Source organism: Caenorhabditis elegans, chromosome IV (assembly GCF_000002985.6).
Source record: "Caenorhabditis elegans chromosome IV".
Lineage (NCBI taxonomy): Eukaryota > Metazoa > Nematoda > Chromadorea > Rhabditida > Rhabditidae > Caenorhabditis > Caenorhabditis elegans.
In genome coordinates this window covers 5,280,646-5,295,476 of record NC_003282.8, presented here as the reverse complement: position 1 = coordinate 5,295,476, position 14,831 = coordinate 5,280,646, and the positions used below count along the sequence as shown (strand labels likewise).

The window sequence follows — 14,831 nt, the reverse complement described above, 5'->3', positions numbered from 1 at the left end:
TTTGATATATTCGCGTGATCTCCTATTTTTGGATGAACTTTCAGATCTAGGACAGAGATAAGAAGGGTGCTATAAATTGAGAAGGTTTTGTCATAATCTTCACTGCGAGTTCTCATAACTCCTTCAACAAGTCGCCATGGCCCAATCTGTCCCACCAGGAGACATCCAAACCCAGCCGGGTACCAAGATTGTGTTCAATGCCCCATACGACGACAAACACACCTACCACATCAAGGTGATCAACTCATCGGCTCGCCGTATTGGATACGGTATCAAGACCACCAATATGAAGAGACTTGGAGTTGATCCACCATGTGGAGTTCTCGACCCAAAGGAAGCAGTTCTTCTTGCCGTTTCCTGTGATGCTTTCGCCTTTGGACAGGAGGATACAAACAACGACCGTATCACTGTTGAGTGGACCAACACCCCGGATGGAGCTGCCAAGCAATTCCGCCGTGAATGGTTCCAAGGAGACGGTATGGTTCGTCGTAAGAACCTCCCAATCGAGTACAACCCATAGAGCCCTTAGCTATCTCTCTCAATAAATGATTTTTGAAAGATCGTTGTTTTTTCTCTTGTTTAAAATTTTCAGATTTTAAAACGTATCAAATTTGAGTACAACCCGAAGAAGGCTTAATAAGACGTCTCACTTTTTATTTTAATAACGCTTCTTTGAGGAATTGATGTTTTAGTTGTAACTCTCTTGCGGGATGTCTAATTATATTTATTGATGTTTTTCTTCTCAATAAATGAATATATAACTCTCTGTGTTTGCATCTTTCGCAACCCATGACATGCATCATCTGTTTTTTGACAAAGCTCTAATAAAAGGCTTAGTTCTGACGTCGCATGGGTACGTCAAATGGAGCGCATTTGCACCATACTCAAAAACTTGTACATTTAAGTTAGCTTCCCATTATCATATTTCACAATTATTTTACAATTTTTTTTTTGTTTGCAGCTTCGAGTTTTGATTTTTTCAAAAAAAAAAAAGATGAAGCAGACATTTTCCACTGCAAATAAACAAGAAATGACAAAAACCGCCAACGCCATTTTTTTACATTAAAAAATAAAATTATGCAATTTATTACAGCCACTACTCTCTTCTCGAATAACAACTCATTGCACTTTTCCAAAAAAAACATTCATAATATACTCCAACACAACAACAGGCTAAAGCAAGTTTATCGAGAGTGGAAGAAGAGAAAATAACATTTTGATGTGGGGAGACTATCGTGTGGTTTTAGAATTTTAAAAATTCAAATAATAAAAACAAACAAGCACAGAAAATTAGAGAGAACAACGGATAATTTGGGAGATTTAAAGAACTTTGTTTTAAAAAAAAAATTACTGTTTCAGTTTTAAGGTTAAATCAATCCAAATATTCGATCTCTTACTATTAGTTATCTACACTTTCACGGTATTGAACTTAAAAAAAATTAAACTTTCGAGTATGAATCAGAAGTGTGCTAATTTGCCAAGTTTGCCAAGCTATGCAGATTTAGAGACTCCTAGTATCAATAGAAAAACACTGTCAAGAGTTTTAGCTAAATAATGAGAGTCTCTTTTTCCATTATTTTTTAATTTTGAAAATGAACTAATTGTCAAATCCACTGTGCATGATTTTTTATATTCAAAAAAAAAGATGAAGCTGACATTTTCCACTGCAAATAACTTTAATAAGTTACGAAAACCGCCGACGCCACTTTTTCCAAATAAAAATGAAATTGTGTAATTTATTATAACCACTATTCTCTTCTCAAATAAATACTCATCGCTCTTTTCCAAAAAAAAACCTTCATAATATACTGCAACACAACAACAGGATAAAGCAAGTTTATCGAGAGTGGAAGAAGAGAAAATAACATTTTGATGTGTGGAGACTATCGTGTTATTTTAGAATTTCCAAAATTCAAATAATAAGAACAAACAAGCACAGAAAATTAGAGAGAATAACGGATAACTTGGGAGATTTCAAATACTTTGTTTAAAAAAATAATTGTTTACTGTTTCAGTTACAAGGCAATGGTCAATATTATTGTATAAAAACCATGAATTAAAATTGTGGGAAATGTGTTGAGCTATCAATATCAGTCGTCAAAGGAGTTTAAAAATTAAAAGTATATCCAGAATGTCCAAATTGCCTATTACATTTTCTCGGCTTTTTGTGGAACTTCGACTGGATAGGCACACGATGCAAGGTACTCGGTAAGACGTTGTTGGGCTTTTTGGAGTTGATCAAGTTGCTCGAAAACTGCTTGGACACGGTCTGATGGACAGATTGGCTCTTCTGGGGTTACCACTGGTCTGCAATATTTATTTTTAGTTTCAGTTCAAGAGTTTCAGTGAGTAGTTAGGTGGGAATATAAAGTTTTTTTCAAATGATGTAAAATTAAAATTGCAATGTTTAATGTTGTGCATAAACATAAGACAGGAACTAATTTTTATTGACGATCTTTTTATATTTATTTCCCATAGACAAAATATTAACTGAGATTGGTCTTTTTAGAAATTTGTGTGGAATTTTTTTCCCGCGCGAAAACGAAACTGTACCCGAGCAATCAGCGATCTTAACCTTCCTCTTGCAGAACGCTGATTGGTTACAGTTTTCCGCTGTTTTGCTATTCTGCAACATTGGAAACAATCTTTCTAAAATGCTTATTAAACTTATGAGCACTCGAAATTTGGAAAAAATTACTGTTGCAAACAAATATTATCATTAGTTTTCACAAATACAACATGTTATCATGGCATTATTGAATCTCAATTTCTTAATTTTTGTGCGAATACTTTAAATAATTCAAAAAGGCCAATAAAAATTTTTTAGATTTTTCTATTATTGACTGGAAATAAGACAAAATTGTTTGAAAATTATTTTTCTATAGTATATATATATGATAATTTTTGGAGTGATTTTTCGAAAGCACAACCGTAAAGAGTATACCACTGGCAAAAAATAATATTAATTAAGATTAACTGTTTATATTTATGGAATTATTCATGTGATGTTGAAAATCTAAATTTTTCGAAACGTTTTTTTTGTATTTTTCGACATTACATGAATAGCCCATTAAACACAGACATCATCTTTCTCCCGTTCACTTTGATGACGTGAATGATTCGTGCAAAAGTAACATTTGTATCAGTCATCCCCTCAAGTCTGGATATCTTTTTTTCTTCAAGATTGCAAGAAATGGTGGGTGAAAAGAGAGAAAACACTCTTATTAATAAGAATGAATAATTCACTAGAGTAGACTGAAAGTTGTGCCGGTTGGGAATAAGGGAAAATTCAAAGAGTGACCAGTTCTAAATATGTACTACTTCGTAAGTTATTCTTGAATTTTTCACACAGATTTCACGATCCAAGTACATACTTTTTTCACTGGGGAAGTTTATGGCTTGACACGACATTTTCGGTTTTTTCTAACACTGATTTAATTATTCATGGACCCCTGAGCTTTCGTCACTTTTGTTTCGAAAATTCAAATGAGGAATTGAAAATTCCAGATGCGATGAGCCGGAAAGAATGCACAAAAGAGCACAAAATCAAAACAGAAATATGCTTTCCGTTGTTCCTCTTTTTGTGGATCCAATAGGGAAAAGCGGAATAATTTCAGAGATGTCTGAGTTGGTTGTCTGAAAATCAGAAATCAAACCAACCAGCTGAAGTTCAAGGAAAACCTTATTTTCTTTTAAATCAGCTCTAAATTGCTATTGAAAAATAATTGTCCCTTTGACACAATTATAAACAAATTGCTGTTTGAACTTCTTATTATGGCCAAGATGAAACGGCAGAAAATTCAATAAATTATCATTGCAGAGATCTAACTTCCATAATTTTTGATACGTCGGAGAGGAAATTTGGATTAAAAATCCTAGAAAAAACTAGGTTGACTCTTGATTGATCTAATGAAAGAAAATAAAACATTTATTTATGCTTCCGGGATGATTTTGTGGTCAGAAACTGAAATCTTATGGAACAAAAAGCAGACGATGTTTCGTGACTAAAGTTTTCCAGTAGGCAAAAAGGTAGGCAGTCCCAAAGACGAGCCTACCTACGACCTAGCAGTCCGGTTCTTTGGAGCGGTGTAGATTCACGCGGAAAGTTTACGACATCCCCTTTTTCTCATTTTTGTTTCAAAGTGTTTTAGTTAAAATTTAGATAAAAACGTTTGTACTTATTGAAAATAACTCTGTATACAGGTTTAAACATCAAAAAGTTGTTAAAAAACTACCTCAAAATCGCATGTTTCAGTGTTTTGGTTATATCGGCAAGTTGATACTTTGAGCTTGTTTTTGAGCATTTTCTCAAAACTTTTAACTGTATGCAAAATTATTTTGAGAATGTATGAATACTTTTAAGATTTCTTAATAAATTTTGGATTGATTTTAGAAAACAAATTTTTGAAATTTCCCCGCTTTCGATACAGTAAAAACATCAGTTCCAAATTATTAAGCACGTGTCAGGCGCAGGCCACCTTGAAGGCGGGCAGTTTCAGCCTAAAGTCAAACTTACAGTTGTTTGTGAAGTGTTGCTCTCTTCTTGGTCCATTGATCCGTGAAGGTCATTTGCCCGGCTGAAAGGCCGAGAAGAACCAGGAAGCAGAGCACGACGTACAGTTGCATGCTTCTGAAAGGATTTTGGTTTGGATAAAAGTAGAGTTTCATATATTCGGAGAAAGAGAGAATTTGAATACAGGAAAGGTAATCACAAATAACATTCTATTTAATTTATAAAAAAAACATGACAGGCTTCATCTATATCTTCTTAGTCACAATGTGACGTTGCATATTGTGATTTGAGCTAGTAATCCCAGAAGCACGCAATAAAATCCTCTACTTTGCTTAATAAATTCTTTAATAAAAAACAATAGACAGAAGGATAATCCCAAGAATTATTAATATTTGGTTACAATTTTTTGAAAAGAGAGAAAAAAAAAGAAGAAAAAGTGTTCGTTTCTTGGTATTAGGAGGAAAGCGCCAAAGATCTGATAATTGGTTCTTTTGAATGGTATTATTAAGTTTTGATATTTGTTAGATAAGAACGGTGGATAATAAAACGATTTCTTAATTTTTGTGAACCTCTTTGAAGTTAATCAAATTTATAATTTCTTGTATTCAGTGGAACTAAAACTTTACAGGCCACTTAAACCTCCGGCATTAGAGAGAACGCGAAAAAGTTTCAAAATTTTATTTGATAGGATTCCACGAAACTCCTCGAAATTTGAACATTTGATCCTAATAATTGTTGACTGCTTTCCCATCCAGCACAACATGAGAATGGTATTAAGCCAAAATGTCAAAGAAACTGGATTCAATATGTTCACCTAATCCCTCATCTATGGCACAAAAACTATTGGATTAGTCGACGACTTTCGAGATTACATCCTTTTTTCCAGGAAATTCTTTGGCTAAAGCTTGATAGAAAGAGGTTATGCTCGTTAGTTGTATTTAATTGTTTACAATTAAATTACTGTTTCAAGGTTTTTATTAAAAAAAAACGAGAAATTCACGTAATTCAAAAGAAAAATGAATTGAATGAGAAAAAGGAAATAAAATAGACAAGTGCACTCCCACACCCACTCATAATTAGGAAAAAGAAAAAGTACGAAATCCGAAAAAAAAATCTTCCGTTTTCATAAATATTACAAAAGTATATACGAGTTACTAGAGACACTGTCTCTCTTGGTTAATGTTATAAATTTTCCACCCTTACCTTGCTTAAACTTATCTACTAAATTGGTTTTAAAAATTCCAGTTTCATAAATTTTAGAAAGGCATAAACTTGTTTTAAATTTTAATACTGTTATTACTTAGCAACTTTAGCAACTTTAGAAATTCAAGGTTTCAAGCTCAAAAATTTCATACATTGTATATCATTTTCACCAAAAGCTATGTCCTTTTCTCAATGAGAATAACTTTATCAGCTAATTTGATAAGGTTAGAGTGTTCAAGAAATCGTGTAGTCTGTTTAAACATTTATTTGGAAAACAACTTTTTTTGCAGTTTCAAGAGTATCTCAAATTCATATCAAATTTTTCTAAACATTGATTGCCTGACAGCTTATTAAATTTCTAAAATGTTGAACGACTATTTCGATAAATTTTCTTATTACTGTTGCTGTCTATTCGGACATTCTCACGAGAATAGCAAAAAAGAATCAAACCCAAAAGTTCAAAATCCATGAGATTCTATAAAGTAGATCACGAGGAATCAAAATTCAAGAAAACAGAAAAAATCATGAGTCAGAAGATATTGAGAAGTAGGAAAAAGAAGACAGGTGGAAAAGGATGTCTCCGGTCGTCGGAAGGTAGTGAAAGAGAGATTTCAAGCCAGGAAAAAGTGGGTTGGGCTATCGAGATGAAGATGGGCGGAGTGTAGAAGGGCAGGTGAGCATTTCTCTGCGTCTCCACTTTGTAGGGTTTCTTCCTATTGAAAGCATAGTATGAATCAGTTGCTAATTGAGCATTTTTTGAATAAAGAGCATCATATTGGATATGGAAATATGATAAACAACATAGATATAAAAAGGTTTAATACATGTGGGAACAATCTAGGAAGTATGGAAAATTTTAACAATGCATTTTTGAGAATGAAGTGAAAATGTATTTTATGAATTAAAACAAGGATATTGTCAGTGGCTTCTTTTTTTTTAATTAGAAAAGTGGCCGTATTGGCCGAATCTAATAGCAAAAAATTTGAAAAAGAGTTTGCATTTTTTATGATTTTTAAAATTGTTCAAAAATATTGGATGATTTGTTTTTGAATTTCTGCTCAAATGTCTGTCCTACCATTGTTAGTTTTGGGTTATTAAGCTAACTTTGTAGGTTTTTGACAAGTTTAATTATATTATTAAGGCATTTATTGAGTTAGAACAGTGAGCTTCAGTGCATTGCACAATGAATGTATTTTTGAATTTTTATAAAAATGAAATTACAAACTTTAAACAATCAAAATGAGCACTGCCTATGCTTTGGGCGTAATTCAATTGTACATATATTTTCTTATACTTTTCGGTTTTTTGTATGTTCCATTTGTATTTTTCTAATATGACTGCTCAGAGCACACCAAGGACAACTGGATAACAAATCCTAAAAGTTTTTTGACACATGACTATGAAACATACATTTTTATTCAGAACAGCTTTCTGAAAGCAATAAAATAGATTCAAAACTTACTGAAAAACTTAAAAATTACAAGCACTTATCAAGTAGGTGAAACTGCAATTTTTTTTTAATTATGTTGTATATTTTTGCAATATATCTAGCTACTAATTTTTCAGTATTTCTAGAAAAATATATGTTTTCCCATTTCCCAAAATAATTCAAAACAGTTTTGGACTTTGTAAAAATCTCCGTTTGATCAGATAATATTTGATGCAGGCCTTTCAAATTTCGTGTATTTTCCCGATGATTCGGCTCAAGCTTCCACATTTGAATGGGGCTCAGTCAGCTTTAATCTTTACTATTATAGACAGTAATCCGTTTTTACAAATGGAAAAGTTTTAGAAAGGGATATAATTGATCTTTGAATGTTTTTGTTTTGCAATGACCTAGCAGGAAGTATAAATATGTTTTTTTTTTCAGAATAAAAAAAACTGTTTCAACTAGTTTTTGAATATTTGCATTTTAACTTAAATTTTCGCTCGACGCTTTAATAACATATTATTATTTTTTAAAAAGTTCCATTGAAAAATCTAAGTTTTCTCAACCATGAAACAGAAAACATGTTTCAGTAAACACCTTGAGGCAGGTGAAAATTGTCTGAAATTATTTAAATTATTTAAATTTACGAATAATTTTATGTTCCCCATTTAAAAGTTGCTGCTTGAAAGTTTTTATGAACTTCGAGAAAAAAATTTCCCCATATAAAAAAATGTGTCAGAACCCCTGCAATTTGCTCAAAAAATTGTTTCCAGAAACTACAAAATTCCAAGTACAAAGCCAAAAAAAAGTCAGAAGTCTCAGAGATTTCATTCATATTTTTTCCAGTAAACAAACCACTTAACAGGGCTCTTCTAACATTTGTATTACAATTTGTAAGAAAAAAGTGGAGCCTATAATTTGAAAATTCCGAGAAAAAAAATGACGTACGGCGACGGAAGGATACAAGTCAAATTTGCGTAAAAAGTATATATTTAATTCAATCGGATGCGAGCATTTTTTGGAAGAAATATATGATGAGAGTGGGTGAGTGATAGACTTGAAGATAATGATTATGATTAATCTGAGGCGATGTCTGTGAGAGCAAAAAACCATGAACATCATTTGAAACCGTAAAACTTGTATCTATCATTTTATAGTAGAATTATTATAATTTTGTAATTAAAACTAAATTAATATAATTTTTTTAAATCTGAAACTCTTACTTTGATGTTTCAGAACTTCATGAAACCTAGGCAAGTTGTAACTGTCTGAAAAAAGTAGGCGCAGGTAACTCTGATAGGCAAGCATGAACGCATCCCTGTGCCTGAATAAAATTTCAATATTGAAAAATTGTCATATTTACAACAAAAAAAAACGGTCAAGCGAAAATTTGCACTTTTTGGTGTTTTGAGTAGATTTTTCGAAAATACTGTTTCAGAAGTTGCTTATAAATAGGGTACCTGTTTAGTTCATACTAAATAGTTGTAACTTCAGCGTTTTTTTGAAATTTACATTTCTAATCACTAGAAGGTCTAGACATAAATATTCAAAAAAAATCTCATTTTCACTTACATATTAAATGAAAGAAGCCTACTCTCTCTCTCTATCACCGCAGAATTTTCGATTAAAATTCTCAAGGTTCTTCCAAAAAAAAGTAGAAGAGAAAAGATTCTTTGCACTCGTGGTTATCTCCAATTTGTGCTCTTTTGTCCCGAATCCATTTCCCCTTCTTTCATGCTTTAGACTGAAACGGAAAAGGAATTTTTGATGTCTCGAAAATTGAGAACTTGACCTCGTGAAATTGTTCGAAAATGGAGAAAAAGAACGACCAAAAAAAAAGATGATTGCATTTTCAACAGGGTGAATGACAAAAAAAGCAAAGAAATTCGAAATTCGCTCCAATCTTTTTTCAATCATTTTTTCAATCAATTTGATTTATTCAGGTAGATTTTCTTAGCTAACAATGTTTTCTTTTGACAACGTCATCCACTTTTTTGGAGAAGAAAGAATGAAAGAATTGGATGAAAAACTGGAGAATTTGATGAAGGGAATCTAACGTTTTTCTCATTTTGCACAATTTATGCAGGCGATGATGAGTAAAAGAATCGGAAACAAAAAACTGCTCTGATGATTTTCAGGGTTTTTAGCAAAAATAATGTTTTTATGATATCAAAGGTTTCCTTGAGAAATTGCTGACTTTTTACGAAGAAAATCGGAAAATTGAAAAATCGAATGTTTGTTTTTGGAAAAGTGTACTGTAAAAACCCCAGAAAACCATAACCGAAATGTATTAAAATGTTGAAATTATTTCCAAACTTTAAAACAAATCGAAACATGAAATATTGTTTATTTTCCGATTTGAAAACAATCAAAAAAGTTAGACCCTTGATCTTTTTGAGATTATCAATTAGTGAACAACTGTCAGTGTTCCTATCAGGCACGCAAATTCCTGCCTGCCTACTTGTCTGGCTTGAAAACGATGTCTGTCTGGTGCCTATGCGTTATTAACGAGTTATTTGTAGATTCGCAATTTGCAAGAACCAAGTACTCTCATGCAGGCACATACTCCTGAAGACGTGCCTGCCTACTGTGTGTTACCAACTGAGTGATGCACTTGTATCCAGAGAATCCAATCCAATTACGTACTACGGGAAGACTAAATTTTTGGTTGATTTCGAAATGAATTCATTTCCGAGTAGCGAAACATTATTTTATTGCACCCGACATTATGTAATTAGAATAGCTCCTAAAAACTCCTAAAAAACTAATCTACTTTTAAAACAACAATCTAAATAGCAAAAAATAAGGATTGTTCAAAAAATTAATTTCACTGTTTCAGTAGTTTTGTATATAAATTTTACGATATACGAATGAGTTTTTCTTGCAACGTACTTTTATATTTTTAAATTATCATTATTGGTTAAAAATAAGTCTTCATTTTTTTTCCATTGTGACGCCCGAGACCTCGTCCTCCCACGTTGTCTGATTCTGACCTAAATCTCTCTTTTTCAAAAATTCTCAGAAACTGAGTTGACATTTACGACCTCTTTTTAGATATGGAGCAAAATGAATGCAAAAGAAAATGTTTTATAGTTTTGATTGCCATCTCATCTACCAAAAAGGCTACAGTAGGAATCAAATCTCTTTCAATTTTATTGCAAAAGGGATTATCAGAATATGCTTGAAAAGGGAAAAGATTAATGGAAGAAGATATATGAATATAAATGCATTTCTAATGGAAAAATGTGTCTAATTTTGAGATAAAATATCGGAAAATGATATCATCTTGTATTCCCATACACTTTCAATTGAAAACGTCTCTTGCAGATAATTTTTTTTTTGCAAAATTTTTAGGGTTTCGGGAGCTTGAGAATATTTTAGTTTTTTGCTACAAACGAGAACCGGATTATAATTTACGATGACATGTGTGCATGGGATGTACTTTAGAATTTCTAAAAAAGTGGAAAAGCCTTCTTTTGAATGTTTGAATAGTTTGAAAAAAAAAAAGAAAAAAATCTGTTTCAGTATTCCGAGGTAAGTTAAACCACACTGAAAATATTTTGATACATGGTCATTTTATTCTGGAATTGGAAAAAAAATAGAAAAGTTTAATATTGGATTTAATTTGAAATGTTTTGCATTAAATGTGAAAAATTAATTAAATATACAATTTTTATCAAATGCGCATTAGTGGAGTAAATCTGATAGGAATCTTGCTCAAATACGCGTAAATGTACATTATAACTAAAAAAATTTCTTAACAGTTTCTCATATTGAACTGCCGAAACAGAAAAAATGAGAAAATTGTAGAGATTAAAAAGAACTCAAAATGTGAAAGCTCCTAAAAGTTTTTATTTTTATTTTTGTGTGTAGTCAATACCATAGGATGTTAAGTGTTTTTTAATAGTCAGCTGAAAAATTTGGATAATTGAACAGTCATTTACAACGAAAAAAACCATCAAATTAAATCGTTTGAATCGAAAAAAGCTATTACTTAACTAAAATTACCCGGAACTAATACTTGAAAAGCGCTATGACATATTTTCTATTGTTTCAGTTGAAAACTGTTTTAGTCTTACAGTTTTTTCTACTTCTACGAGTTTTAATTTTTGTTTTTGAGAATCAGTGTTAAACCACACTGCAGAAAAAATAATCCTCTGTTTCATGATGTCTTTTAATATTTCAACTGGAAATGACTACAGTAATCTGAGTCAACCATGCTGGAAATCTCAACCATTGTTAAGAATTGAATCTATCTAGAAATTAGTCATAATTTATTAGTTTTCCAGTAAAAAATGGAGGAAAGCCTTTAAAGGTTTACATTTATTACTGTTTCTCCACTGTTATAATTGAATAAAAGTCGTCAAATGATTACTACTATGTCAAAAATAGAAGTTAATACAAATCAAACTGATTATTTTTCCAAATGTTTACTGTTATTAATATAGTTTTTTTTCAAAGAGTGATTGTTGATTGTTTTAAACAATGATTTAATCTAATTTTTGGGATAAAGAAAAAAGTACTTTAATGTTTTCAAGTTTATTTCTTAATAGTCCAAATCTGTTGCCCATAGATTCATTAAAACCAAACGAAAAAGAATACTTATATGGATACTCTACAATAGTTAGAAATTTTTCGTTTTTCAGTGACGTTGCCTAAAATTCACAGATAGTGTCTAAATAACCTACGTTTTTGAAAACAAAGAAATGATTAATTCCGTGTCTACTGAGCTAGGTTCCTAAAAAATTTTGGTTTTTATTCCTTTCAGGTCGTCAGAAAATGACAAATTTCAGTCGGATGAGAAGAAAACTGATTAAGTACACAGTCAGGTAAATGCTCTTATTTGGAACAAGCGTCATTTCCAGGTAAATTGGATTTCAAAAGAACTTTAGGTATTTTCACTGAAATTGAAAAGGGAATACGTAGGTTTTTCATACAATTTTTGAGCGAAAACGGTAGCTTAATAACTTCCCAACAAAAGTGGAGGAATTTCAAAAATTACTGAAACAGTGATTTTTTTAAAACAATTTTTTAAAATGATACTTGTGGAAATACGTTTGTTTTGAGGAGCTTGGTACATAATTTTTGTAGCAGTTTAAAACACTTATAGAGAACACATCGTTCAAAACTTATTTTTCACATTTTCTACAAAAACACAAATTACAAAATTCTAACTGGACGCGGAAGTAACCTTTCACAAAATTAGGTTTAGTTAATTTTTGGAAGAATATACTTCCGCAGTGCAAAACTATCGAATTTCTTGAAAACTTCATTTTGTGGCAGCTTATGAATTTTGGAATTCCTAACTAACAGAAGAAATATATCTTTAATCTTTACTTCATGGAAGCAACTCAAATAGCTCAGGCGTACGTGCAAAAGGAATTTGGAATTATGTGGAAAAATCACTGTTCTATCAATGTGTGAGAAATTTATACTACATATGTGAAACACTACAGATCTTTTCAAAGCGACATTGTGTTTTAGAACATACAATTAAAGAAGACATTTTGAAGCTTTAAAATTCTAAAATTCTCTGTTTCAAGCAGTTTTCAAATAAGAATGGGATGTACATGCGTCATTGCCAAGTAAATTGAAATTCAGAAGAACTTTGGGTTTTCATTTTGCAATTTCGCATTTTGCGTTCAAGCTTATTTGCAGTTCCATGGAATTTGGATAGATACGAAGTTATTCAAAAATAAAATAAAAATCTTCATAAACTTAAACTCAACTGTTATATACGCTAGATAATTGTTGTGGAAAACACTTTCTTCCAGTTAAATACGAATTCATATTAATACCGTGGGATATTGGAATTTATAAACGATTTAGATTGATAATTTATTCCGTTCAAATATTTTCTTCGAATTGCTTCAGAGTTCAGAAAAATTCGTAAATAATTGGGAAGTCAGTTAACCGTTAATAATTAATGGAAATAATAATTAGTTTTCTAGTAATGATGTGAATGCTTAGAACTTTGCAGTTTTTGATATCGTGAGTGAAAAAAGTTAAGAAGATCTATACGGAAGTGGTCAAATTTAATTGTGAAAAAGTATATTTTATTCAAATTTTAGTTTTGCTTAAAAAAAGTTAAAGCTTGCCGGTTTAGCAATGCTGTTCATTTAATTTTTTGCTGTTTCTCTTTCATGATATGTTTTAAGTTTCAATATGGAGAACTGTTTCATTTAATTTTCTAGTTTATCTATTTTTGTTAAAATTTCAATAATGAACATCTACTTTGGCACGCATGTAAGCATGAGGCATTCTACCCCATTCTAGCAAACTTTTCGAAACGTGGAAAAATTTCCTGAAATTTAAAACGTCGTTTGTATACATAAAATTGTGACGAAAATGTATTCGATCAAACTGAATGTTACTATTTATTTAAAAAATAAACGGCAGTCGGAATCACAATTCTCTTTTATTCTAGTCCAAGGTTGTATTGTTACTAAATATTTTTAAATAAAACTCACTTGTGGGTCATTCTTAAGGTATAAAAAATAGGATCATCTTGTCCGCCCTTATTTTGATATTTATAGTTAGTAATAAAATTATTTTGCCACTAAAATGGATACCCCATGACTTGCTGCTTTAAAAAAAAGCATGAGAAACATTATATTGTTATTTTGATTTTCCTAAAATATTCCAAATAAATTCCAAGAATAGTCAACACTCAATCAGCATCATTTTGTGCTCTTTTCTCACGACAATAGGGATTCCGAAATAGAGATGTATCCACGTTGTCAACGGATTAACTTGGTTTTTTTGATTGAAAATGTGTATGTGCAAATACATTATTGCGTATGCAGAATGATACAAATGAAAATAGATCAAGATGAGATGTTGAGAATTTTTGAAAAGGTAAGGGGAGCTTGGATTTGAATATTTTATATTTCTATGATAGGTTGAAATGTTTTAATTAAAGATGGAATTTAAGTGTAAAACTCGTTGGCTTTTTTTTGTTTCGGTTTACTTCTAATCAATTAAAATTGAGTAGTTATACTTTTTCACAGTTTATAAACCAATTTTGAAAAAAAAAATTTCGAAATGTTTTAGCAGAGTAAGTAGAGAAATATTTCTTTCTGGCGATACTTCACGTTTAAGCAGATATTCAATTTTAATTACTTGAAAACAATTTCAAGAATATGGATTTTCAGAAAAATAACCAAGAAGAAGGCTTGGTGTGGGTGGAATCGGAAGGAAGAGCCTCAAGCTTTGAAGCTTCAAAGCTCAAAAATCCACAAACAAAAAATGAAAGACTCGGGGAGAATGAGAGAAGTTCAACTAAAAAAGAACAAAGAAACATTGTGGATGAGTGAGTCAATCTTTCCTTTTAAATATGAATTATTCCATTTGCAACTTTCTCTAGACATCCACGAAGTCATGAAGTTCGACTTTTTTTCGGGTCTACCTGCATTTGAGATTATCGGAAATCGTCTACGTGATTGGTTTTCCGGAGGGAAAACATGGGAATAAAGATTGAAAAATGTTTTGTGCGGAAGTCATATAAACTCTTAAAGGTGAAGCAAAGTTTTTGGGGGAATATATTAAAAAATCGATGAAAATATTCGAAAAGTTACAGAATTCTCTCAGATTTAAATTTCATACTATAGCTCCAAAATGCAGATAAAACATTATTAATTTTGATTCAAATTTCCGCGCAAAAGTTGTTACACAGGTCGTGCACTC

At 31.3% G+C, this 14,831-nt stretch overlaps 2 protein-coding genes and 24 non-coding genes across 26 annotated transcripts; 15 read left to right on the top strand and 11 right to left on the bottom strand.

The window, feature by feature from the left end:
- Positions 1-136: 136 nt before the first annotated feature.
- msp-51 (Major sperm protein 19/31/40/45/50/51/53/59/61/65/81/113/142) lies at positions 137-520 on the top strand (the record flags this gene model as incomplete). The annotated part of the gene is made up of 1 exon (NM_068370.9): positions 137-520. The coding sequence occupies one exon, from the start codon at positions 137-139 to the stop codon at positions 518-520; it is 384 nt and encodes a 127-aa protein (NP_500771.1).
- Positions 521-1,397: 877 nt separating this feature from the next.
- 21ur-15218 lies at positions 1,398-1,418 on the top strand. The gene has a single exon (NR_053825.1).
- A 404-nt stretch (positions 1,419-1,822) lies between these two features.
- nlp-47 (Neuropeptide-Like Protein) lies at positions 1,823-4,630 on the bottom strand. Its single transcript, NM_001383093.2, has 2 exons — positions 4,517-4,630; positions 1,823-2,307 (listed from the first exon to the last, which is right to left on the bottom strand). Exons 1-2 carry the CDS (start codon positions 4,624-4,626, stop codon positions 2,148-2,150), a joined length of 270 nt encoding a protein of 89 aa, NP_001370709.1. The 5' UTR covers positions 4,627-4,630; the 3' UTR covers positions 1,823-2,147.
- 21ur-10756 lies at positions 2,744-2,764 on the top strand. Its single transcript, NR_053824.1, has one exon.
- 21ur-14515 lies at positions 3,728-3,748 on the bottom strand. The gene has a single exon (NR_053823.1).
- Positions 4,631-5,518: 888 nt separating the features above from the next.
- Positions 5,519-5,539, top strand: 21ur-6283. The gene has a single exon (NR_053822.1).
- A 509-nt stretch (positions 5,540-6,048) lies between these two features.
- On the top strand, positions 6,049-6,069 carry 21ur-10105. The gene has a single exon (NR_053821.1).
- Positions 6,070-6,539: 470 nt separating this feature from the next.
- 21ur-6090 lies at positions 6,540-6,560 on the bottom strand. Its single transcript, NR_053820.1, has one exon.
- A 596-nt stretch (positions 6,561-7,156) lies between these two features.
- On the bottom strand, positions 7,157-7,177 carry 21ur-13631. The gene has a single exon (NR_053819.1).
- A 468-nt stretch (positions 7,178-7,645) lies between these two features.
- 21ur-1597 lies at positions 7,646-7,666 on the top strand. Its single transcript, NR_053818.1, has one exon.
- A 954-nt stretch (positions 7,667-8,620) lies between these two features.
- On the top strand, positions 8,621-8,641 carry 21ur-10189. The gene has a single exon (NR_053817.1).
- A 773-nt stretch (positions 8,642-9,414) lies between these two features.
- 21ur-5123 lies at positions 9,415-9,435 on the bottom strand. Its single transcript, NR_053816.1, has one exon.
- A 586-nt stretch (positions 9,436-10,021) lies between these two features.
- Positions 10,022-10,042, top strand: 21ur-12645. Its single transcript, NR_053815.1, has one exon.
- A 662-nt stretch (positions 10,043-10,704) lies between these two features.
- Positions 10,705-10,725, top strand: 21ur-13968. The gene has a single exon (NR_053814.1).
- On the top strand, positions 10,710-10,730 carry 21ur-662. Its single transcript, NR_053813.1, has one exon.
- A 617-nt stretch (positions 10,731-11,347) lies between these two features.
- 21ur-676 lies at positions 11,348-11,368 on the top strand. The gene has a single exon (NR_053812.1).
- 21ur-689 lies at positions 11,351-11,371 on the top strand. The gene has a single exon (NR_053811.1).
- A 149-nt stretch (positions 11,372-11,520) lies between these two features.
- 21ur-9938 lies at positions 11,521-11,541 on the top strand. The gene has a single exon (NR_053810.1).
- Positions 11,542-11,702: 161 nt separating this feature from the next.
- Positions 11,703-11,723, bottom strand: 21ur-7558. Its single transcript, NR_053809.1, has one exon.
- A 68-nt stretch (positions 11,724-11,791) lies between these two features.
- 21ur-5352 lies at positions 11,792-11,812 on the top strand. The gene has a single exon (NR_053808.1).
- A 275-nt stretch (positions 11,813-12,087) lies between these two features.
- On the bottom strand, positions 12,088-12,108 carry 21ur-2425. The gene has a single exon (NR_053807.1).
- On the bottom strand, positions 12,089-12,109 carry 21ur-14617. The gene has a single exon (NR_053806.1).
- A 420-nt stretch (positions 12,110-12,529) lies between these two features.
- 21ur-2585 lies at positions 12,530-12,550 on the bottom strand. The gene has a single exon (NR_053805.1).
- Positions 12,551-12,594: 44 nt separating this feature from the next.
- 21ur-13697 lies at positions 12,595-12,615 on the bottom strand. The gene has a single exon (NR_053804.1).
- Positions 12,616-12,724: 109 nt separating this feature from the next.
- Positions 12,725-12,745, top strand: 21ur-200. The gene has a single exon (NR_053803.1).
- Positions 12,746-13,688: 943 nt separating this feature from the next.
- 21ur-14090 lies at positions 13,689-13,709 on the bottom strand. Its single transcript, NR_053802.1, has one exon.
- Between the last annotated feature and the right edge of the window lie 1,122 nt (positions 13,710-14,831).

Bases quoted from the DNA above. Each gene is read 5' to 3' on its own strand.
- nlp-47 (NM_001383093.2), bottom strand. From the start codon at position 4,626: ATGCAACTGTACGTCGTGCTCTGCTTCCTGGTTCTTCTCGGCCTTTCA. The intron at 2,308-4,516 runs GTAAGTTTGACT...TAAATATTGCAG, and splicing joins GCAACACTTCACAAACAACT to ACCAGTGGTAACCCCAGAAG.